We start from the raw sequence: 24,787 nt of genomic DNA on the forward strand, positions 1-24,787 counted from the left end.
CGTCTCTCGGCACTACAGTAAACAGTTAATCAGTAACATTAGCCGCTTTTGTGCTCATGTAGGCCTACTTCGTATTATATTATAGCTGATGATCTTTGTGTGTGTGTATGTGACTGTCAGTCACAAGTTTATATTCTGTATTTTTTTTTTTTTTTTTTTTGCCATCCTCCCTCTAGTTTTGGTTGAAATTAGGTCGTTGTTTTGAGCGTGTGTGCGCGTTTCATGCGCGTGCACGCGGAATAAAATCGTGCGCGCTATGCGCGCGGACAGGGCTATCCGCCACTAATGTAAGAATTCCTGGAGGAAACACTGAAGCCGCACATTTCTCAGGGGCAGCAGCTAGCCTAGAGGTTAGAGAAGCCCACTAGCTGGTTCCATCACCGCCTCATGGAGGGAGCTTGCATGTGCCCTTGAGTATGCTCCAGGGGCGGAGACTATGGCTGACCCTGTGCCTAGAGCAAAACAAACCAAATTCCAACAATTGACTGTTGATTGCATGGCAAATACAACATTCTTCTTCTTCTATCATGCATTTATCAGGTCCAAAATTCACTATATCATGCATTTGTGGGAGCGTATGGAGGCTGGCCAGTGGTGAAGTGTCACAGGGACGTCACAGTGCCAGTACTATGTATCTCCGGGTGTCTCTGTGGCTGCGGGGGTAGGAGTGAGCACCGCCACGCTGACTGTAAGACACGGCCAGGAGGCGGCACTAAACATGGACCACCACCACGCACACCGCTCACCCGCAGCCTAAATCAGATTTGGACCACCTGGTTGTCGTACAGAAACCTTAGTTATACAAAGCTACATCTGGCTACGTCGTTCTCCAAGAACACAAATAATGTTTTTCCCGCTTTTGATGTTCGACTTCATTTTTCTCCAGCACCCTCTCTCCTGGGGGGTATTCCGTCAACCTCGTTAAAGGACAATACAGTCTTATTTTGATCAATCCCGTGAGGCCTGGATTTTCCTTTAGTGACGTTGATGGCATACCCCCCCTGGCCTGAAGCCGTCCTGAGCTCTGTGGTCGGGGGAGCAGCGGGGCTAATGAGAGCCCACGGCAGGGACCGGGCCAGGAACGAGGGGCGGGGCGGCAGAAACACACACACGAGTCGGGGCCACGAAACATCACATCACTAGCCGGGACTGTGCCAGGACCAACAGGCCTCCCCCTTCTCTCCCTCCCTCCAACACTCACTTCTTTCCTTTTGTTACAGGAGGTGAAGAGCAGGGTCTGGGCAGCCGTGGTGGGGGAGATAAAGTCCTCAAACACATCTGAGAGAGAGAGAGGAGAAAGAGAAGAAAGAGAGAGAGAGAACAAGAGGAGAGCAAGCAAGAAGGAGAGAGAGAGAGAGAGAGAGAGAGAGAGAGAGAGAGAGAGAGAGAGAGAGAGAGAGAGAGAGAGAGAAGTGATGAGATGGCACGTTCTCTTGGTTTCTGTTGCAGCACCCAAGCTTGTTGCTGGCGCCTCACATGCAGTTTATCACATCCACACAGCCTCGGCTTCCAGATGACACAGGGTGACTAGCACCAGTGTCTTTATGCCGCCTTCCCAAACTTGCACAGAGGAGAAAGAATGTCTTTGTTCTCCAGCGTGAGACGCAGTTGTGGTTTCCGTGTGTGCCGACGTGTCCTTATCATGGAAGGGGTAGCCCAGTAGAACTTAAGAATCTAATTTTAGCGCACGGGAACACTTACCGAACTTCATCCGGATGTACTCGTACGGGTCCTCCTGCCACAGCTCCTCGTCGCTGTCCGTGTAGCACATGAGAGGGAACACCACATCCTGAATGATCCCCTGAGAAAACACACACACGCACATGTCTCAACACTCAGGAGAAAGAGGGCTCTCTGCTGTACCAAAACCATCTATCAATCACATTGTGACGTTAGAATTATAAGGTTCCATCTCCATTTTTGTCATAATTGAGTTTTTTACATAATCTGATCCATTAGGCGTTTATTAATGCCTGTGTGGTGTTATTTTTAAAATGTTTACATTTTTTAATTAGTCATTCATAAAATACAAAGGTTCCATCTCACAAAACATAATGGAATGTAAAAACCTTGACGCTCAATATCTCTGAACTACCCTAAACAGAGATAGAACCTTATAATTCTAAGCTCACGACATGACACAACCATGAAACCCACAAGAATGACCACAGAAGCCGTCAAAGCACCCGTCTGTACCTGGATGTGTGGCTTGAGGTTCTTCCAGGTGACGGCGTGTGCGATGCCCTGGTTGATGTAGTTGAGTGTCTGCTGGAGGACTCGGGGGGCCACGTACTGCTTCTCCTTGTACTGATACAAGACCTTGAGCAGCACCTAGCGCACACACAGACAGGGGGAGGGAGAGGAGGGGTTCAGATTCCTTTGGTGAAGAGATGACACCCCTGGCTTTCCTGGCTGTCCTTTTGTAAAATGTTGAGTAACCACCCACCCACTTCAGTTCAAACAGAAGACACTGTTTGGTACTAGGATTGGGGCGGTGTCCAATTTGAATTTCTTTCCCCCCCCCAAATTTAACCTCCATATACAGTATTAATACAGTTAAAAATCCCATTGTCGGGCTGCAGTGCACTTCAACTGTGATTTTCCATCTGATGGTACATTAGCATTTTAAACACGTTTTACGTTAATTTTATGTCTATTTTGAAGAACTCAGTGAATGTCATTTCTTTGTTGTAAAACAAACGACAGCAGCGGGGGACTTGAAACTCGAAGACATACTCATCCTTGCAAGAGAGGATACAAATTCATACAGAATATTTCATACACACAGCAGGTGTTCCAAGAAGAGAAAAGGGTGTGATTTGAGTAATGGGGGGCCTGCGTCCCATAGAGCCTTATGTCTAGCAACGCCCCTGTTACCGCCCAACCCTATCTGGTGCTTACCTGCTGTGCTGCCACCGCGTATCCCTTGAGGAAGAGTTCAGCGAACTCTGTGTATTCTTTGGTAGTGTTCCCTGGACTGCCATACCTGCAGGAGGAGTCAGGTGGTTTAATAAAGGCACAGGTCAAAACAGGCTTCAAACACAGACATATGACAGTTTGTGACGTTAGAATTATAAGGTTCTCTCTCGATTTTTGGTCAAAATTTAGTTTTTTACATAATCGGATCCATTAGGTGTTTATTAATGCCTGTGTGGTGTTATTTTTTTAAATGTAGACATTTATTTATTTTTAAATTTGTTTTTCAGATTTTATCCCTTTTTCACCCAATTTGGTAGCCAATTGAACCCAACCTAGCATCCAATTATCCCCTGCCTATTGCGAAGGATCCGCCGCACGACCCCGTGGCCGGCAGTCCCAGAGGAGGTCGCCAGGCAGACTAGCTGACTGGCTCCTCGAGCCCAGCACCTGTTATTCCGGCACCCCGGGGGCGCTGTTGCGCGACGGATCCTTGTCCGGAAATACTCCTATACCGCCCTCGGGAGCGGCCGCCCAATATGCCGCTCCCCGTGTGTGCCCCAGCCATATCCGGATCTGGCGAGCTGGGATACGATCCCAGTCCCCGGTGGGCAGCTTGCACTAGTGGCCAGTGCTTAGACCACTACACCACCGTGGGGCAAAATGTAGACATTTTTGAGTTAGTAATTAATAAAATACAAAGGTTCCATCTCACAAAACATAATGGAATGTAAAAGCTTTGACGCTCAATATCTCTGAACTACCCGAAACGGAAATAGAACCGTATAATTCTAAGCTCACGACAGGTCAAAACAGGCTTCAAACACAGACATGTGACAGTAACTGATTTTGGGGGGAAGAATTTGCAACTAAAGCCCTCAAGACTCTGATGTGCTGAGGCTTGGGTTAGACTTGATTTTATCGCCCTCCAAAGAGAAAATTCAGATGTCTCGAGTCAATAAGTATTCACCCCCTTGCAATGACACTCTTAAAAATGGAAAGAGGCAGATAAAAAAGAAGGGTTGCGGAAGTAGTCATACCTCTCGAACAGGCGAGCCAGGATGTGGAGGGCCCACTTCTTACACTTCCACCAGGGCAGCTCAGGCCTCTCGTCTTCATCCACCTGCATGGTCTCCTGTAGGACACAGAGAGGACCGGCCAATCAGGTCAGGACGAGCAGCAGTCGACCGTTTTACAATACCCAAGAGATTGTGCGTGTGCACGGCGTGTCCACCCTATTCAAAATCACGCCACACTGAGAAACCCCAAACAAGCTAGGGAGAGGCTACCTCCCACACTCAGAGCCCCATCAGAAGATGGAGCAGAGAGAGACCCCATCTAGCAGGTCCTTACTGGAGGCACGTCCCGGTCCACCACCGTCTTCAGGATCTCCATCCACTCTGTCAGGTTCTGTCTGTTGATCAGCTCCAGGGGGAGGTTGTACTGCAGGGAGGACAGAGGAGAGACGCTTTTTAGGACAACTTTTCTCTCTATTAAAACACAGAGCCCCCCCCCCCCCCACACACACACACACACACCAGCCTGTCAACACAAGAGCCCCCTCCCCCTCAGGTGACAGCAGCCCAGGCCAGCACGCTGGGAAGTGAGGGTTTGCCCAGCATGGCAGTGACAAACCCAGCAGGACCCCCCCCTCTGAGGGACAGATGGTGTGTGTGCACACCCCCCCCCCCCCCCCCCTCCTCTCACTGCTGCCAACCAGACTTTACACTGGCAGCATGGATAGCCATCATGGACCAATGTATTTTCCATGACTATATGTCCATTAGGTAGAAGGGAAGGAATAGGGAAGTGGACGGTATAGGGACACGCCCCCTCGCTGGGACTGGACCTGCCAGTAACGCCTGCGTGTGTGTTAAGCCAGGATTATTGGTCACTTTTCCCCCTCGAGTGTTGTTGTCGTCCATACCTGGAAGAGGGCGTAGAGGATCTTGAAGATCTGTTTCTGGACCAGCACCGAGTCACTGGAGGGGTCCGGGAGCAGCTGGATGAAGCGGTCCTTTAGCATGGGCATGAAGATCTGCATGGCGGCCACCAGTGGGCTACGCTCGTCTGGCTTCTTGTACCTGGGACACACACACACACACACACACACACACACACACACACACGTCAAGCCACAGCTGACATCGTCTAATTCGGTGTGCTGCTGCTGCTGTATCAAAAACAAGGACTTTACTCGTAGTTCTTGACCAGCTGGTAGAGGCAGAGCAGGATGCCCAGCCACCCGGCGCTGTTGTCTGACTGCAGGTAGAAGCCGATCTTGTCCACGATGGCGGTCCACTTGGCGGGGTAGTCGTGCTTGATCATGTGGTGGATGCACGTCGTCAGCTGAACCCTGAGTGGGTTGAAGACAGAGAGGGAGAGAGGGAGGGAGAGACACAGGGAGGGAGAGGGGGAGGGAGAGACACAGGGAGGGAGAGAGGGAGGGAGGGAGGGACACAGGGAGGGAGAGGGGAGAGAGAGAGAAGAGGGTGAGACGAGAAAGAGAAGCAAGCTGGAAGGTTATCTGGGAAGCTGTCTGACGCCTGATTCACTCACCCCCAACCCACCCATCCTCCACTCTCTCTGCCTGTGTAAGCCGGCGGTTACCTGATGCGTTCGGGGGAGTGGATGATGGCCTCCACAATGTTGTCTCGGATGAACTGCCGGTCCTCCTCGGGGATGTTCTTGACGGGCGTCTCCGTGCTCGTCCCGTCGCCCTCGCTCCAGTGCTGGGTCACCATGTTCTTCAGGTAGATGACACCTGGCCGGGGGGGGGAAAGGGGCGGGACTTAGACGATTTCCTCAAATCAGCCGATAGAAAACAACAAGAGGCTGAGGTGCATACTGCGCACATTGGCCTTTCAATAAAAATGTCAAATAAAAGAAAAATCAAATAAATGAAACGCTTGTTTCTCCATGATGTGAAGGCGACAACGAGGTCGTCCTACCAAAGGCTTTTTCAACAGGACTGTAGTGGGTGAACAGTGACACTGTGATCAAGGGGGGGGGGGGGCGCGCGAAGGGGGGCAGACGTCAGACTGCTGACACAGATGTGTCAGAGCCGTTGGCTGGCTGGTCATAATCCTGCCGGCCACTGCTGACAAAGCAGGACCCTCAGATCAGCCAGCCACCCTGCCCCTCCCCAACTCCCTGTACTGTGCCCCTCTGCCCAGGCCCCGGCCACAACTCACGCAACCTCCCTCGGGCCTAACCAACGTATCTCAAATACAGGATGTAGCCAACATTGGTTATAGTAGGGTTGAGCGGTAATACTGTATAACGTGATTGTTTAACATAGCCACGGTGTCCATTTAAAAGAAAAGTTCTGGTGTGCAAAAAGATAAAATAAACACCTTAAAGACTTGTTTGTCCAGCACCACCGTCTGTGTGGTTGAAGACGCTATGAAAGTGATGACAAAACCTTTCTGTAAACAACGTAATTTGTCAAATAAATAAACCTGTCAAAAAAGACTACATATTTCGAGCTTCTCCTCAGAAGAGAGAATTAGAAAAGCAGATGGCGAGCGCAAGTGAGTTGGTCGCAAAAAAAGAAAATGCAACTGCTGCAATTTGGCAACATTTCGGGTTCCGACCGAATGACGAGGGAGAGCCAGCGAATGTTGACGAGGCTGATTTGCATGAAGAAGGTGCCAAGAAGGTGAGCCAAATTCACGTGGCCATCTCCGAATCAACCACCCTTTAACCGCTGCGAGCATGAACATGTCATTGAGTTCAAAAGCTCCCCGCTGCTGTTGTGTGAAAATAATAATAATAATGATAATAATAATAAACTGTATTTGTACAGCACCTTTCATACAAGAAATGAAGCTCAAAGTGTTTTTACAAGTGCTTCACATAGACATTGACTTCAAATGAGCATAAAAACATAAGCTGATGTAACATAATATGAAAGATCACAGTTGGAAGTGCACTGCAGCCAGCCACCTTGTAGCGGGAAATGGTAGAGCAGCGACTACATTCGTCATTTGGAGTTGGCGGCTCCCTCAAAGCCCTACAATGTTATTTTGAATCCTGCAGTAATAGCGTACAGCGTGGTTAAATGTAGGTTTAACAATGTCAAAAATTGGATAACTCCCAACCCTAGTATATATTAACATTACGAATTGAACATACGCTATAGTGACATGCTTCTAGACATGTTATGGGGGAAAAAACTAAACAAACTTTGAATCGGTCACGGTCAGGACGTCCGTGTGTGGATTAACAGAACGGTAAGACAGAAGGATGGTCCCGTTGTGAGGAGACCGTCAGGTGTCCCTGACGTTTCCGTGTTGGCTAGTTAGTGTCTGGCTGCTGCCACGGCTCCTCCCCCTGGGTCAGCTGACAGCCAATGAGCCTCGTAAATGGGCCACGCGGGGTCCAGAGAGTCCAGCGGGCGGGGAAGTCCCCCTCAGTCTCGCGTGGGAGAGAGAGAGGTGCCAAGCCAGAGGGTACAGCCCAGTGCCAGCCCGGCCATCCTGGGCAACCACCACCACCCCTGCCAGGTAGCCATCCTAGGCCAGCACCACCACCCCTGCCAGGTAGAGGCGGCTTCAGAGGCCTTAATGTCTGTCTGAATTGGAGTCAGGTGCGGTGGGGCTTTGGTAGTGTTGCTGGACCACAGCAGAAGAGGGCTGTCACAGTCACGGGACAGACAAGGAGGGTCTTTCTGCTGAACACTTCAGTTCTTGAGGAGCTGAGAGAGACGTCCAGGGTCGTCCGGGGGCGAATCAGCAGCGACTGCATAAGCAGGGGGAGGCGAGGCTGCTACGGCTCTCCTAAAGCCATCGCAGCATTACAGCCACAACGGCGGGCTGACGCAACACTGTAGCAGGCCTGAGAACATCGCAAAAAAATATAAAAATAAGCCTGGTTTAGATTAGATTCAGATCAGATCAGTTAGATTAGAACATGGTGCATGTGGCGAGGATAATATGCCAGCACTAGCGCAAGGAGCGGGGAGGGACGAAACAGGGCAGGGCCCTCGTTTAACTGTCGTTCAAAGTAAATGAGCCATCACTGATGAAGAGCAGATATGTCTACCATATAACCGCTCATAACCAGATATGTCTACCATATAACTGCTCATAACCAGATATGTCTACCATATAACTGCTCATAACCAGATATGTCTACCATATAACTGCTCATAACCAGATATGTCTACCATATAACTGCTCATAACCAGCCAAGTGTCACGTGCGACCGTCCCTCAACGGGCCCTCGCATGAAGCATCTGAGACATCCGAGGAATGCTCTTTTCTAAAAGGGCAGCTGGACCCCTGACTAGATATATTGTCGTCAGGACAGTGTATAAATAGCCACATCATTACCTTTCCTGACAACTTGGGTACAAAATCGAGACGTCATGGAGCAGAGTACGTCTTCCCAATAAAAGAACAAACGAGAAAAAATGGATGTTGACCTTACGCCTGCGTAGTGACGCTATCATTACTGTAGAGTTGTTAACGTTGTTACCTCATACCTAATTACGCCTTTGGAATGCTCAGGAAGATCCATCTGTAAGAGAATAACATCCCCACCAATGAACCTACGACATATATGCCATTTGGCTGACGCGTGATCCAAAGCAACTTTACAGTGCAGTGAGTGCATACATTTTTCAGTATATATGGACCCAGCGGGAATCTAACCCACAACCTAAGCGTTGTTAGCACCATGCTTTACCAACTGAGTCACAGAGGCAACTGCCCTAAAAACGCTGGACAGCACCCCGTGGTTCGAACCCGGCGGATTCAGATGTGGTATGAAGCCACCTCTGAGCTCCACCACCTGAACTCACCGGCTTGTTTCACAGGCAAATCCAGCTGGTCTGACATGGTGACCTGCAGCAGAGTGGACACAAAGTTCACCTGGGTGTGACCCTGGAAATAAAATAAAAAACACAAAATAATATGTTAACATCCGACAAACAACAATATGTGTGTGACCCATCAGGAGAACTAAACATTTATTAGCATTACAGCCCATTTCAGTAGCTGGAGTCATAAAGACCAGAAGCCTTGTTTATTTTCTCCCTTAAGGATACCATCATGGTGGGCTTTTTCCAGTCTGATGTATCGCTGATGTGACTGAAATAAGACCAATCTGGAAGGGGTCTTTTCAAATGATCTGAGAAAGGCTTTTTAGGGGAACTGATGTCATCATAACACACTGGGAAGTGGTCAGTGTGGCATCATGACAAGAAGAGTCCATGCTTAAGATGCCAGCGATAACTACTACATGGAGATGTGTTATCTATAATACACTCTATAGCTATTTAACAGATAATGTATGGTGGAAGTTCAATTAAACTTTGAGCAATGCAACAGGCACATTCTTTGACATGAGCCCTCTTTCCCCCAACACACACACACACAGGAATCTAGGCCTGCCTTCCACATGGTCTATCTGGGGCCTGGACAGCCTCCATGCTCTGTCATTAGACACTGCAGCGTCTACACATTTCAACCCCTCACCACTGGAGTGTGTGTGGTGTCACCTCTTTCTAGGTACTAACGAAGCAGAAGAAAAACTCATGATAAATATGACACTATTTAGGTCACCTCACACACAGTAGAACACAGAAAGGCTATCTGTGTTTAAGTACATTCCGGATTCCTACATCAAATTAGGAGAAGAATTCTGGTGCTACTTTCTCTCTCCCTATATCACTCGCTATAGACCAACAAAGTGCATCATGTTAAACTGCACCAGATGAGTCAAACAACGCAAAGAAAGATTGTCTCCTCCCCTCCCATGTCTCCCTGCAGTCACCAATGCACTCTGCGACCTCTCCCTGGATACCACACAACATGAGTCACATCTAACAATCCAACTGCACATACTTGTTCTGTGAATTACAACTCTGTACTTGGCTTTGAATTATGTTGAAGCAAAAAAAAGTGGAGTAGTTAATAATCTTCTGAACATGGTTGTGTACTCAAAAGGTACATATCTGTCTCTGGGTCAAAGTAACCTCCTAGATAATGATGAGACAAGCCCTTCCATCAATGAAAAGGGATTGCCTAGTGATATGAGTAAACAGTTACGCTTATGTTCCCTATACTTGACAAAAACAACGTTAGAACTTCTAAGACCATGTGAACAAAACCTAGACGTAAACATGTGCATCGGACATATTTTAAATTGCTCAAATTCGCAATATTTCTGACTTGGCAAATCCTTCACAATCCCAATTGATTTAGTGCCACAGGGCCGTGTTGCTGCCTCGGTGGAGAGACACCAGTGGACCGGACAGGAGCCTCCTCTCCTCCACCTAGCCTCCTCAGCTAACGGGACCATGCAAGAATGACTTCACACCGTGTGAATGCTACTATTTATACAGTTAATCAGGAGAGAAAAAAAACATGTTGATATTGATGTTAGATTATTGCTATTGCCGGTTTGCTTTCGATCATTCTTACCAAAACAGTTCATTAATAAATCACGCAGACATCCCCGAATCTCGACTATGTCAGCGAGCAAGAAGGCCAACTGGTATTGCGCATAGCTGAGACGTATCAATATTATCTACACATAAATATATATATATATATATATATGATCTACAGCTAGGTCACGTTATGGCTCGCAGGCCATGGAGAACGAAACGCACCTAGCTAGCTACCGCTGGCTACCTGCGGACTGGTATCAACGAGACGAGCCGACAGTCAGGTAGGAGACAGTCAGGTAGGTAGGAGACAGTTACTGTCAAGATGCCAGATGTGACTGACGAAGGAGGCGAAGCCCCGCAGACACTGACGGAACTCCGCACAGGCGAGTCAGCTAGCGGGCTAGCTTCAGCTAAGCTAGCGGGCGATGTCAGCAGTAACATACGACACGTGAGGCGAGGCTAACGCGTTAGCTTAACCAGGCAGCTGTCACATTCTCCAACTTTTGTTGTTTTTAGTTAGTTTAACACAACAATAATATGACATCGCTATAACATACGTTTGGTTATTAAAAACACAACAGTGCGGTTATGACGGGAACGCGCTGGTGGCAAAAGGGAAACTGCCGAGATGCTGTCTGCCAACAAGGCTTTACTGCGTAACGCTAGCTTCATGTCTGGCTGCTAAGCTAACGGGCTAAGCTAAGCTAAGCCATCTTCCCGCACGTTTTTAAAGAACCAGCAAAGCCTGGGCTTCACGGCTCCGAGCTGTCATTGAATGTTACAATCGCATTGCGAGTTTTGACACAAGAATGACAAGGAAACAACACATCACACTTTAAGAAGTTTCTATTAACATGTTTGGATAATGGAGAACATTTTGATATTTGATATCTGTCAAAGTTGTGGACTGACTCCGGATCTCAAGAAGGACTCCATTCCGTCTGGATGTGTGACAGAGCAGCCAGAGGCCCGATCCGCCACCAACACCACCACAGGTCTTTACCTCGTTCAGCTGTCTCTCCGCAGCCTCACGCAAATTTGGGTCCATGGTCCCCCGAAGGGCTTCGATCAACACGTTAGGATCCATAGCTAAAGCTCTGTCGTGGCTCGGATTCTGTATTTCTTGTGGACTATGACTTCCCAGTCTCTGCGCACATGGACGCACGGCTCTTCAGTCACCGGCGCGAAAGGAAGAAGTGAACGTAGTACCCGGATAGATCAGCGCCAAATTTCTCTAACGCCAACATCCGCTTGTAGCTATTGCACTCTAGGACTTGTAGTCTTCTCTCTCTCTCTCTCTCTCTCTCTCTCTCTCTCTCTCTCTCTCTCTCTCTCTCTCTCTCTCTCTCTCTCTCTCTCTCTCTCTCTCTCTCTCTCTCTCTCTCTCTCTCTCTCTCTCTCTCTCTCTCTCTCTCTCTCTCTCTATCTGAGCTGTATGTATATATATATATAATATGAATGAATGAATGGTCTTTATTGTCATTGCTATAGTACAGGTACCAAACAACGACATTTGGGAGGGGTGGCTCCCCTGGTGCTAGGAAAGGAAAAAAAAATAAAGGAAAGGAGCTGGTTTACATAAATAAAGGCTATGTACACTAGTATCCACTACTGTATACTATACTGTACAGATAAAACGACTAGGGTTGTCATATTGCACATAGTGTTATTGCACATTCATTTAAAGTGTCGCAGTTTGCAGGCTTGAAATGTACACATTTGTGCCTCAGCACTACACCTGATTTTTCAATCCAGCAGCTGCCATCAATCCGTCCAGACTGTCCAGGGCCCAGAACCTAGGTATTTTCTGTGTTCAGGGCCTGGATGGCCCTGGGGTAGAAGCTGAGCTTCAGTCTGTTTGTCCTTGCGGCCATGGTCCTGTACCGCCTTTTCGAGGGCAGCCGGGCAAAGTGTTCGTACCCAGGGTGGGATGGGTCTCTGGAGATCTTGGAGGCCTTCCTGAGGCAGCGTGTGTTGTACAGCTCTTCCAGAGAGGGGAGGGGGGCGCCGGTGATCTTCTGGGCTGTTCTCACGACTCTCTGTAGCGCATTTCTCTCTGCGGCTGTGCAGCTGGAGAACCAGTTGCAGATGCAGTAGGTGAGGATGCTCTCCACTGCGCAGCGGTAGAAGGCCACCAGTATCTCCTGCTTGTTGTGTTCCTTCTTGATGATGGCTGCTGTGTTGTTCTTCCAGGACAAGTCATCCTGTATGTGCACCCCCAGGAATCGGAGGGTTGAGACTCTCTCCACGCTCTCTCCGTCGATGAGCAGGGGCTGGACCTCAGATTTTTTCCTCCTGAAGTCCACGATGATTTCCTGGGTCTTTGACTGGTTCAGCAGCAGGTTGTTAACCTTGCACAGCTTGCTCAGCTGCTCTACCTCATCCCTGTACGCCGCCTCGTCCCCCCCCGAGATGCAGCCCACCACGGTGGTGTTGTCTGCAAACTTTACGATGGAGTTGCTGGGGTGGACGGGGGTGAAGTCGTAGGTGTAGAGGTTGTAGAGGATGGGGCTTAGCACGCAGCCCTGGGGGGACCCAGTGCTGAGTCTGAGGGCTGTGGAGGTGTGGGAGCCCACCCGCCCCTCGTCGAACCGGGCGTAGAAGGAGTTCAGCTTTTCCGCCAGCAGGGGGTCGTCCTCTGCGGCTGTGAGCCTGTTGGCTCTGAAGTTTGTTATGTGCTGAACCCCCTGCCACACCCGCCTGGAGTCGTTGCTCAGGAAGCATTCCTCAATCTTCTCTCTGTGGTCTGCCTTGGCCTCCCGGATGCCGCGCTTTAGGTTAGCCCTGGTGGTGCTGTACAGCAGTGTGCCCTTCCCTGCGAAGAAGGCGTTGTCCCTCTCATTGATCAGTTTTTGGACCTTCCCAGTCATCCATAGTATACAGGAAATAAAGATGTTATTGCAGTTTAAATAATATTAATACAAATAAATTAGAACATTATTTACAGAGCTAATATTTGCATGATGCAAATATGCAGATACTTATTTACAGTCTTTACGGTGGTTGTGTTCCATTGGACGTCCTTTACTGTCACAACAGCTCACAACTCTTGCTGCCACCTCATTTTGTGTGCAGTGGGTGCACAGTCTGTCTTGTCTTGGGAGCCAGGTCTGCCTGTGGTGGCCTCTCTCGATGGCGAGGTTGTGCTCACTGAGTCTGTACATAGTCAAGGTAATTTTCTTTTTGTTTTCTTATCATTTGGTTTTGTCTAATGGGGTTTCTGTCTGGTCTCTCTCTCTCTCTCTCTCTCTCTCTCTCTCTCTCTCTCTCTCTCTCTCTCTCTCTCTCTCTCTCTCTCTCTACACTACAGATACATTGTTGATGGCCCTTTGTGGGATTATTCATATCTGTACGGTTTACATGTGGGCCTCAATGAAGTCCACAAGCAACGGTATATGCATGCTAGATTTACAGACAAATAAAGAAAGATCCCAATAAAAGCGTTGCATCATTGTAGTTGATACCGTTTATTAACGTACATTGAATTCCACGTGGGGGCGCTGTTGCGGGGAGAAAATGCAACAAAAGGTAAAAGGTCATTGTGGAATGTGTCAACCAGACCGGTCCGTCGTCTGTCGCCGGTTGGCATAGAACTGTTAGCGGAGCCTTATCAGACTGGGACAGTCGAGGTTGGTGTGGTTGATTCGCTAAAAAAAGATGGCCAAGAAACGAAGAGAAAGACGAGAGGTCGACAGTGTCTCATCAGTACACGAAGAGCCGAAGGCAAAGCTGGATGACGCACAAGCTCTAAAAGGTAGATAAAAGTAGCTTCCTAGCCGCTAGCTAACGTTACGTTAGCAACTCTGCTCGCGCTACACACAGGCTGCGTTCGTAAATTCGCTCTGGAAATCTGATTAGCACTCATGGAATGCCTCTTGTCCAATCAAATTACTTGGCCCCTTTATGACGTTGACCCAGTGTGTGCTCCGGCGCTCTCACAGCGAATTTACGAATACAGCCATAGCTAACGAGCCGAACCACCGGCTTGGTTCTAGCGATCCGGCGGATAAGCAATGGTGTCCAGATAAAGTGGCGACTGGGTAGCATTTACTGGTGGCGGTCAAGTATTTCTGACATCAGAAACCCTACGAAGCCTAGCGAAAGCTTCCAACGTCCTTAGCCCCAATGACATGACGAGATCATATAAGGTTATCCAGTGCCTTGCCGGCTATAGCGCCAACTACGAGTAATCTCCTAAACTGGGACGATGAACTAACGTTAATCAACAACAGGGCCGGTCGGGGGTCAACCCAGGCAAATGGATTCTGTGTGGCTAATTGATGATTTACTGGTAATGGCAACCCCCACAATACTGATTAGTACAATGTTTGTGAGCTATAACTACGAAACACGTTATTACAGTTTTTCTCAATTGTTAAAACACATTTCACAGAACTTTCCTCCATTTCCCCAAAACTCTAAACACAACACACTTTTCTAAAGCTACATAAACAAAACCACACCTTCTCTCTTCAAAACTCAAACTTTCACACCAAAACAGCTGCTCAAAGCCTGCAAAAATGTAAACACTATATGCATCATTACAGACTACAACAAAACAACTGAAAACACAATGTTCAGTGTGTGAGAATGTTCTTTTTTTTCCACAACTGCCAAAGCACATTTTTAGAAACCTTACAGTATCTGTTCTCAGAATATATCACTGTAGAGTATTGGGCATTCATAGATTTGTGTGTTTCATATGAACAATATGTAAATCTACAGAAAATACAGTATGTATGTTACGGTACATGTGGGAATACGGTACATGTGGGAAAACTAGGGTTAGGGTTAGGTGCTAGGGTGACTTGGTACATGCTGGCATGTCTAACCCTACCCCTAACCCTAACCTTAACCTTAGCACCCTAGCACCTAACCCTAACCCTAGTTTTCCCACATGTACCGTATTCCCACATGTACCGTAACATGTACACTACTGTACTGTATCACAACTCAATGCAAACACTACAGAGGATCCATTACACACAACAATACTCACTGAAAACAATGTTCAGGGTGTGATGTTTTGTTATTTATTTATGGAACTATACCACACACACACACACACACACACACACACACACACACACACACACACACACACACACACACACACACACACACACCACAATCATTTGCAACAAGTGTCTTACATTTTGAGTCGTTATGTTTAATGAATGAAGCTAGGTGTGTTCATTGTGTTCAAATTTTGCTGACTGTGGCAAGCATTTTGCATCACATGAGCTTTAATTTGAGAATTTGAGCAGAGTTTTTTGCAACTTGTGTTTTAGCAAGACAAAATGTGTAATGTAATGTGTTTTGTGAATTGTGTCTTCATGTGAAATGTGTTTATGGTTTTGGCAAATGGGGGCTAGTTTTATTAAATGTGTTTATCATTTGGTCATTTGGTTTAGAGAATTGCCTTTTGTGTTTTAGCAATTGGGAAAAACTGTAAGTCATGTTCGGGGTTACGATTGTGACAGGTGTAAACTTCAAATAAAAATGATAACTGATGCTTAGCGGAGGGGAATACCATTGCCAGAGAAGTCTCACCTTTGTTTGAATGAATAGCATGTAGTATCAGTAACAACATGATCTCTCCTGGGAAGGAGATGGAACTAGACAACAAGTGATGAAACGTTAGCAAGGCATTACATGAGGCATACGTCGTCTTTAGTTACTGTTCCATAACTGTAGAGTAGAGCCTATAGGTTTATTATTGGTATATATTTCAATGCATTTAGGAGGTTGAAATGTTCTGTGCATATATTTGGTCTCCTCTCGTCACAGAGACGCAATTCCCCGGACAGGGCTCAGCACGCATGTCTCTCCTCATTCTGCTGTCCATCTTCACCTGCGCTGCCTCCTTCATGTACCTTGTGTACAGGAATTTCCCCGAGCTAAGCGAGTAAGTGGTCCTACTGTCGATCAATGTGTCACCTCAAAACCCCCCATGCAGAAAACAATCAGCTAAATATTATACAACATATCATCAGTGGCCTATCTAAAGGTAGTTCACCTTCCAAGTATGTTGGACATAGACTGATTGTAATCTTTTCATTCCTGTATCATAATGCTTATAGCCCCCTGACATACAAATAAGGATATGTATCAATGATATGTTGTATCTCTATATGACCTTCATATATCAGATCAAGTAAAACAAATCTATATGTTCCTTTTTTTTCTTTTTTCTTCAGTGATGAAATGAACACAATCAAAATCCCCAAAGACATGGACGATGCCAAAGCCTTGGGCACTGTGCTGTCCAAATACAAGGACACCTACTACACACAAGTGTTGATAGCCTACTTTTCTACCTATGTCTTGTATCCTTTAAGTAATTAATGTATGATTGAAGCTTATTTGGGGGGGGAGGAGCGAGCTTAATTTATGTACCGGTATGCATGTCTGACTCTGAATAACCCCATACTGCACTGTCAGTGGAGGAGGGCAACAGACTCAAACAGGGGGAAAGGACATGCAAGTGGAGGGCACTGTTCGTAAAAGGGCGTGCTGATGAGTTAACTGGTTGTGTCATCCCAACTCTCCCTGCCTCCTGCTTTGTCTCTCTTCCCTGTCGTCTGAACAACAAAGCAGCCACCCAAGCAGAAGTCATCTCCATGGACTTCTTCTGAATGATAGAAATAATTGGGTTATGGTTAATTTCATTTATTTGCCATGCAGTCAACTTGTCAATTAATTGTTGGAATGTGGTAGTTCTTGCTCTAGGCACAGGGTCTGGAGCAATTGGGGGTTAAGTGCCTTGCGCGAGGGCACCTGAGGTGGGGAACGAACCAGCGACCAGCGGCGATTGCAAGCCGGCCTCTCTAACCTCTAGGCTACTGCCGCCCCGAAGATCAATATAGAAGTGGGGGATGGGGTTAAAGTTGGAAGAGTGATGATGTAAATTCCTATGTATCTTTACAACACCCAGCCCTGTAAGAGGGCTGTGTGTTTCCCTTCATTCCATGACAGTAAATGTTAAAAATGTAAACTTGATTAGAAGTGTCCCAGAGCCTCCCTGCCACCCGCAGCTGGTCTATTTGCATCGAAGTATGTGTGTCCGTATTGTGTGTGTGTGTATGTCCCTGTGTGTCCTTGTGCGCTCTGGCTGGTTTTTGCTGACAGCACAAGGCCTGAAACAGAGCCAAACCCTTCAGAATTAGCCAATATGAAAGCTAAACATGTGGTGAGCAACAGGAAGTTACAGCTGACGTATAGGGGGATTGGACATTCGGTGTCAGGAAGTGTTATGTAAAAGTGTACGGGTAGTTGTGTTCTACTATGGACGTTTTGATATTGTGTCTTTGGATTATGCTGACCAATGAGACAGTCTTTGCGTGAATGGATAGTTTGTACAGTTGTTACGACCTGGCTCTGGGCCATAACAAAAATGGAGACACACACCAAATAAACGATATATAATTAAGTATTTATTAAATATAACTGAGGTAAACTAAGGCAATAATTCAGTGAGGTATAATAATCAGTATATCACTAGTGTAAGTGAGTGGATGCAATGGAACGTGTGGTGTGGAGGGTGTTGGATGGTGTAAAGTAACATAAAGAATTGTGCTAGTGGAGAGAGAGAGCTGGATACTGGAGCCTCTTTTAAGCAAGCACCAGGAGGCAGCGCTAGCCGCCCCTAATCCGGCTGATTGGGCTCCAGCCCCGCCCACCAGGTATAGCCTACCTGAATAGATAATGATTAGTAGGCCAAACAAGGCCAGAGGGCCGTTACACATACAATTAATTGATGTAATTAATCTGTATGAAGTTCAAAGTTGATTGTCTTAGGTACTGGGATACAGGGCAGTGTACATTTATTATTATAAAATTATTACTTGCCAGCTGTCCTCCTAAAAAGTGTGCGTGCGTGCGTACTGTGGTCTGTTCAACCCTCAAGCTGTTTACCTTGACGCTACCGACTCCAGCCTCCAGACGTTTGCGATCCCTGGGTCCATCTTCCTCAGCATCCTGTCAGGTTACCTCTACCCCTTCCCCCTGGCCCTTTTCCTTGTCTGCCTGGTGAGTTCAACCCAGATATATCCCACAGCACAAACAACATTGGTGCGTTGTTTCTAACATAAGCGCGGTGACGGTGGTTCCCCGCGGTGCTCTTAGCGGTGTTGCTCTTGTGTTGTGTGGTGCAGTGCTCCGGCCTGGGGGCTACCTTCTGCTACCTGCTGTCCTACCTGGTGGGCCGCCCCGTGGTCTACAGATACCTGACAGAGAGGGCCCAGAAATGGTCCCAACAGGTAAGGCCTTGTTGTCACCTGTAAAAATGCATCTGTCTACACTTACAGTACAAGGCAGCGTAGTCTTGGGTCTATACTGAGTGTAGTGTCCCCTTCTGCAGGATATCGCTGTAAATATCGCTCACTAACAGTCGTCGTGTTCTTCCTCTCACCCTGAGTGTGAGTATAAGCGGTGTACTGTGGACGAAAGGTTCACTGCTCTCTCTGTTTTTTTCCCCCTGACAGGTGGACAAGCACAGAGATCATCTCATCAATTACATCATCTTCCTGAGGATCACTCCCTTCCTCCCTAACTGGTTCATCAACATCACCTCCCCCGTCATCAACGTGCCTGTGGGGGTCTTCTTCCTCGGCACGTTCTTTGGTAAGGCGAAGATTGGTCCAAACATCTCTCTCTCTCTCTGTCTGTCTGTCTCTCTCTGTCTCTCTCTCTCTCTCTCTCTCTCTCTCTCTCTCTCTCTCTCTCTCTCTCTCTCTCTCTCTCTCTCTCTCTCTCTCTCTCTGTGAAGATCAAAAAGAATGTAATGTACATACTAGAATAAATAAATAGATTACAAATAGATTACATACAGTGTTTCCTCCAGGAATTTTTACAATGGTGGCGGATGTCTTTTTTCGCGTGCACGCGCATGAAACGCGCACGCGCGCTCAAAACAACGTTTTTTTTATTTTTTTATTACAGCCAAAACTAGAGGATGGCCAAAAAAAAAAAAAAAAAAAATATACAGAATATAAACTTGTGACTGACAGTCACATACACACACACAAAGATCATCAGCTATAATATAATACGAAGTAGGCCTACATGAGCACAAAAGCGGCTAACGTTACTGATTAACTGTTTACTGTAGTGCAGAGAGATGGTAGTCGTAGGCGGCGTATCAAATGACAAAGCTAAACGTTTAATGAAGGACATGAACGATTGTCAACAACACACTCAAGCAGTAAATAGAACAGTCTAAACAACTTGGGTACTACGGACGGAACAATAGTCTCAACCTATAGTTCCGTGCATGAATTATGTCAACCCACCACATTACAGAAGTAAAATCACAGTCAGATGGAGCATTCGGTAAACAGCTGAGTATCAGCTGAGTTAAAGAAAACAAACTCTTACCTTTGATGAGACCCACATGAGCCCTGTTTTCCCGTACTTCTCCCGTGTGTCTCTTATTGTCCAAATGTTCCCTGAATTTTAGCTGCATGTTTTTCCGTTGTCAATAAAAAAATCGTCTCCCCTTCTTTTCCCCTTGACAATACTGTGTCGTTGCTAAAGTGACGGCTTTTTGACTTGCTAATGTCTGCTAACGTAGCACTTGAAACTGGCGCCGTTCTCTGGACTGCAGCTGCTCCCGCGTTAGCATTAGCATCCATCTTTTCTTCTCCCTTCTCACCGTCACGAGCTCAAATGACACTTGTCGGCCGATCTAACTCTTAACACTCACTTACAGGACTTCTGACACCATGTCGTGTTATTCTATTAAACATACACGTGAGTCCTTCTGTATTTCAATGTAAGTGTCTTTATTTTAACTCGCTCTGTAAGCTCTACAATACCGGTCTCTTGTTGTCTCGTCGTAACCTGCCCACCTGACCTGGGGGGTATTCCATCAACGTCGCTAAAGGAAAATCCTGGCTTATTTTTGATCAGAATATGCCTGGATATTTTTAAGAACTCTCGCGAGATTTATCAGACTAAACCTGGATTTTCCCTTTAGCGATGTTGATGGAATACCCCCCTGATGTCACTACGGTGGCCTGTACACAATAACAATAATACCACAGTTCACATTTAGACCAATCAGGAGCCCTTGTGTCACGTCGTCAACTGAATGTCATTAATCTGATTTTGGATCAGCGGTTAGAGAGAGATGGGCGTGGATTTAGGTGCACTTTTAGTCAACATCCATTATAGCGCTGATCTAGGATCAGATATATTTTAATCAGCTAAAATGTTCAGATTTTTTTTTTTTTTTTGAGAATTATTATTATTTTTATTTTATTTTTGTGTGTGGACTGAATCAATTCGTGGCGGAGGAAATGCATTCGTGGCGGCCCGCCACCAATAAATGCATGTAGAGGAAACACTGACATACTAGAATAAATAAATGATTTTATTTATTAACTTATTTCAATTCTTATGGTGGTTTTATCCCATTTGATGTCCTTTTTTTTCTCTCTCTCTCTCTCTCTCTCTCTCTCTCTCTCTCTCTCTCTCTCTCTCTCTCTCTCTCTCTCTCTCACAATACTTTGCAACTCCTATCTGGATTGATGAGCACTGTCTTTGAATCCAATCAGTGACCTGTGCTAGTAGAATGACATTTTCAAAATTGTGTTAGGAAAGTCGACTATTTCATAAGCTGAATGACCCCAAAATGTTTGTTACATCACTGACTTCCCTCTCTTCTGTCTGTCTGTCTGTCTGTCTCTAGGAGTGGCCCCGCCGTCCTTTGTGGCCATCAACGCCGGCACGACGCTGTACAAGCTGACCACGGCCGGTGAGGCGGTCTCCTGGAACTCCCTGGCCGTGCTAGGGGTTCTCGCTGTGCTCTCCATCCTCCCCGTCTGCTTCCAGAAGAAACTGCAGCAAAAACTAGAGTAGAGACTTCGACCCGACCCAGGCCAGCTCAGCCACCTCACCCGGCACCCGCCTGACCCACCCTCTCGCTCTTCCCTCGGCTCAGGAACGGTACATGCCGCTGTCACTCACATACTATTACCTAGGCCTGCCCCGCCTCAAGTCCCACCCCCGCATCTGCACAGGCAGATGTGGAAGCTTCGCCCATCTGCACGACCAGTTGCTCATCCTGCGTCCAGAACGTGTGGTGGTGGTGGTGGTGGTTGTGGCCACGTCAAAGCCTTGTGCTTCGGCAAAAGGACAATGTGGACTTTGTTCACTGTCATGTGTCTTTGGCCCATATTTGTTAATTGTGACTTTATCTGTAAATAGAAGATTTGCAAAACTGTACTGGAAGGCCATCTGTTTGTTTGAATATGGTTTGTTATCACAGCGGTTCTAACGAAGATTGAGCTCCACCCCCCTCCTAGTATTTATTTAATCTTTAATGTGTTTTGAATTTATTTTATGTCCATTTATCTCCTAACCTTACTTAAACGTCACATAAAAGCAATATTTATCATAATAGAAGCGCACAGTTTTATTGTTTTCCTAAAAAAAAAAAATGGGGAAATTGTTTAATTTTTCTCTGGGAGTTTTATACACTGGTTATAAAGAGATATGGGAACTGATTTTTGTATGTTCTCTTGTGTGTACTGATGGTAAAGAAACCCAACTGAGATGTGTACCATTAAAGTTGACATGAAAAATATGCATATGAAATACTAAGTCCTTTATAGACAATCTTTATAGAAAGATGTATGCTAACGCCTGGATTATATATTCTAAGCCATCACAAATAATAGCTTTTTCCCCTTGAAGTGTGAGGAATGGCTTGTCAAGTATTGAAAACTAGTGTTTTGTATACTGTTCTTTTATACTTGTTCTACTTTTGGTGCTGTGACTGTGCCTCTCTCTGTCTGTCTCCCTCTCTCTCTCGTGCTTCAACAGTGTGACTGCTATGCTATTAGCCAGTTGAGAAATGCAGGAGGGATCTCCATACAATGGATGACCCATCAATGCCCTTGGTAAAGCTGCCAACTGAATTTGACTTGCACACGCATTCCCCAGCTCTTAGTACTTTCACACTGTGACTACATGTACATAGATGTCATGTATGGTTTGGGACTCACATGTTAAGAACCTAACCAGTATGTATCATCTGTTGCTGTAATGCCTAATTTATGCTATAGATTTGGATGCTTTGGTTTGATTTGAGTGATTCATTTTGCCTTATGTGATGAGATGAGAGTTTACTGGATGTCTATATATCTATATTTATATATAGTCATTACAAACGTAATCTGGATGTCTATATATCTATATTTATATATAGTCATTACAAACGTAATCTTGCTGCTGCTGACAAACCTTCTGGAGGGAGCCAGAGAGGTGGATGCGGTGAATGTACACATGTTGGTGTTTTATAAAAGCTGATGTACAGTGTCAGCACTGTCTTAGTCTTTCAAATCTACTGTAACATCACATAATTGATTAAACATGTATTTTATCTTAAAACACTGTCCAAAAATACATTTTTGGTCATCAGTCTTACTTGGCTGCTCAACTCAATTTTAAATCTTAATTCAGTAGAGAAACACTATCATTGTGGTGAATTAAATCCTAAATCCTTTTTTTTGCCATTTTTTTGCTAATCAGAATAAACTTGTATAAGACTGAGAAACATTTTTAAAAAAAATAAGCATTGGAATTGTGCTTTATACCTTTTCCAATGGCCCATTGATACAGTATCCCATAACCCACAATCAAATGCATTACTCAGATCTGTATTTGATTGTATAAGAGTGTGTTTTATTTTGTTGGAAAGTGTTGGGCTTCCACTCTTGTTGTGCTGAATTTACTTTGTAATATGTGGTTCTTAGAGGTTACATCATTACTTAATCTTCTGATTACACTGCGGTTCAGTCATGGTGTGGGTAGAGGGTGTGAGTTGGCACAGGGTAGTTGTTTTATTGCTTGTCACTCTTAACATCGAGCAGGAAAAGATCAAAACCAGACCAGAGACAACTTATCTTTTGGAGCTTTTGTCATAGTGCTTGGAGATTTACTTTTGATTTAGTTTTACATATTATTCCTCCTCACTCTTTGGTTTTAGTAGAAAGGATCATTTGGCTACTAAACCCTTCTTATGTTGTCAACATTGTAACATTGCACGCAGTAAGTCAACACTCCATGTAAGACATGGTCATAGGGGAAGAAACATCTTGTTTGACCCTGTGTTTACAATAATTTAATGCTTCAATTTGCCTGTAGTTTTATTCCATTTGAAATGGTATCTGCATTATCAGGATGTTTGACATGATGTTCATTACTACAATTTTCCATCAGTTGTCAGTTTCATGTGAAGATAATGATATTTTATTTGCTGGTTTAGATGATTCCTAGTGTGTTTACTTGTCCATTGATTACGTTTGGAAGTTTCACAGTATTAAGTTGTACAAAATGATCATGTATTGCAGTATGACCTGTATTTGTAAATACTATTCATTGTTGTACCTCTTTGTCCAACCTAATGAAATGTGTTTTATTATTGAAATATTTATTATGAAATCAATAAATAAAAAAACATACTCTAATTTAGTCTCATTGTCCTCTCGTTGAATCATTTAATTCTATTGCCAATTGAAACAATTATTGAGGATTGAACTACACAGGAGATGAAAGGTTTGTACACTTCACCTTTCACCACATACATCTTTTCTAATTCAGTGAAGCCAAACAATTGCTTTGCATTTCATACATTTGTGAAGTACATTTTGGGGAATAGGCTAAGATATTTGTTGTAGTCTTTTGAAGGGGAATTACAATATGACAGGGAATCAGATTCAGGATTAAATCACACTTGCAATGGAAAATCTCCATTGAGGATGCTTTTTAGCCAGCCCTTGGTTTACTAAACTTGACTTCAATCACATAATGTGCATGCACAATTTCAGAAGCTCAGGGAGGCAGGGTAAAGGTCCAGACGATCCAAGTATTTATTCATAAATGAACTCAAGCGCTTTATGTCGAACAGTTTTTAAATAAAGGCCAAAGAAACAGCCAAACACAAAGCCACATGCAATACCATCCAACCCATGTGGCTGCTGCACCTACTAAAAGAAGGGTGAGTGGTAGAAGCAATAACTTTGAATGATAATCAATCAGTCTCAGCTGGGTCCATCTGACCAGCCAATGCCCCTAAAATGGATGGGCTTATAGTGTGGGGAGGGCCAGAGGCCTCATGACATCAACAACTGACAATTATTTAAACAACACGTCTAAAAGGAGAACATTTATGGGGTGTTTCTGTCCGAAAATGGGGTGAAATTACTGCAGGTTTGTGGTATGGGTGTGTTTCCTCAGGGGCAAATCTAACCAGAGTGTATCTCCCAACTGAACGTATGTGGGGTCCTGAGGCTCACATACTGTGGCTGTCGAGGGGATTAGGAAAAACCTTCGCTCAGCGTCAGCGGCAGAATAACTAAGTACTGTATGCGTGGTCAAAGGTTCCCCTATTGTAGCTGCTGAAAGGGTGGGATTAGCCTAACACAGGAAGTGTAATGGCAGCAAGCAGCCAGTTTGAACATTGAT

The 24,787-nt window shown here is 45.6% G+C and overlaps 2 protein-coding genes across 2 annotated transcripts in view; one reads left to right on the top strand and one right to left on the bottom strand.

The window, feature by feature from the left end:
* ipo7 (importin 7) overlaps positions 1-11,482 on the bottom strand; it is a 20,170-nt gene extending 8,688 nt beyond the window's left edge. Inside the window, exons 1-11 of the mRNA XM_080541202.1 lie at positions 11,319-11,482; positions 8,723-8,804; positions 5,527-5,680; positions 5,114-5,272; positions 4,844-5,000; positions 4,270-4,359; positions 3,957-4,051; positions 2,902-2,986; positions 2,197-2,331; positions 1,702-1,801; positions 1,202-1,278 (exon numbers count right to left, since the gene is read on the bottom strand). Coding sequence (XP_080397328.1) covers positions 1,202-1,278; positions 1,702-1,801; positions 2,197-2,331; positions 2,902-2,986; positions 3,957-4,051; positions 4,270-4,359; positions 4,844-5,000; positions 5,114-5,272; positions 5,527-5,680; positions 8,723-8,804; positions 11,319-11,402 — 1,218 coding nt within the window. The 5' untranslated portion in view covers positions 11,403-11,482. The remainder of the gene's footprint in view (positions 1-1,201; positions 1,279-1,701; positions 1,802-2,196; positions 2,332-2,901; positions 2,987-3,956; positions 4,052-4,269; positions 4,360-4,843; positions 5,001-5,113; positions 5,273-5,526; positions 5,681-8,722; positions 8,805-11,318) is intronic.
* Positions 11,483-13,888: 2,406 nt separating this feature from the next.
* Positions 13,889-23,767, top strand: tmem41b (transmembrane protein 41B). Its single transcript, XM_080541270.1, has 7 exons — positions 13,889-14,069; positions 16,106-16,223; positions 16,516-16,644; positions 18,253-18,346; positions 18,472-18,576; positions 18,802-18,940; positions 21,009-23,767. Exons 1-7 carry the CDS (start codon positions 13,973-13,975, stop codon positions 21,176-21,178), a joined length of 852 nt encoding a protein of 283 aa, XP_080397396.1. The 5' UTR covers positions 13,889-13,972; the 3' UTR covers positions 21,179-23,767.
* Positions 23,768-24,787: the final 1,020 nt, after the last annotated feature.

This window comes from Nansenia antarctica (assembly GCF_963989245.1).
Source record: "Nansenia antarctica genome assembly, chromosome: 1".
NCBI classification, from domain to species: Eukaryota; Metazoa; Chordata; class Actinopteri; order Argentiniformes; family Microstomatidae; genus Nansenia; species Nansenia antarctica.

What these genes read in the sequence shown, in the direction of transcription:
- tmem41b (XM_080541270.1), top strand. Translation starts at nt 13,973, where the DNA reads ATGGCCAAGAAACGAAGAGAAAGACGAGAGGTCGACAGTGTCTCATCA. An exon ending in TGACGCACAAGCTCTAAAAG is followed by an intron (nt 14,070 to 16,105) that starts GTAGATAAAAGT and finishes CTCTCGTCACAG; the next exon opens with AGACGCAATTCCCCGGACAG. An exon ending in TACTTTTCTACCTATGTCTT is followed by an intron (nt 16,645 to 18,252) that starts GTATCCTTTAAG and finishes TACCGACTCCAG; the next exon opens with CCTCCAGACGTTTGCGATCC.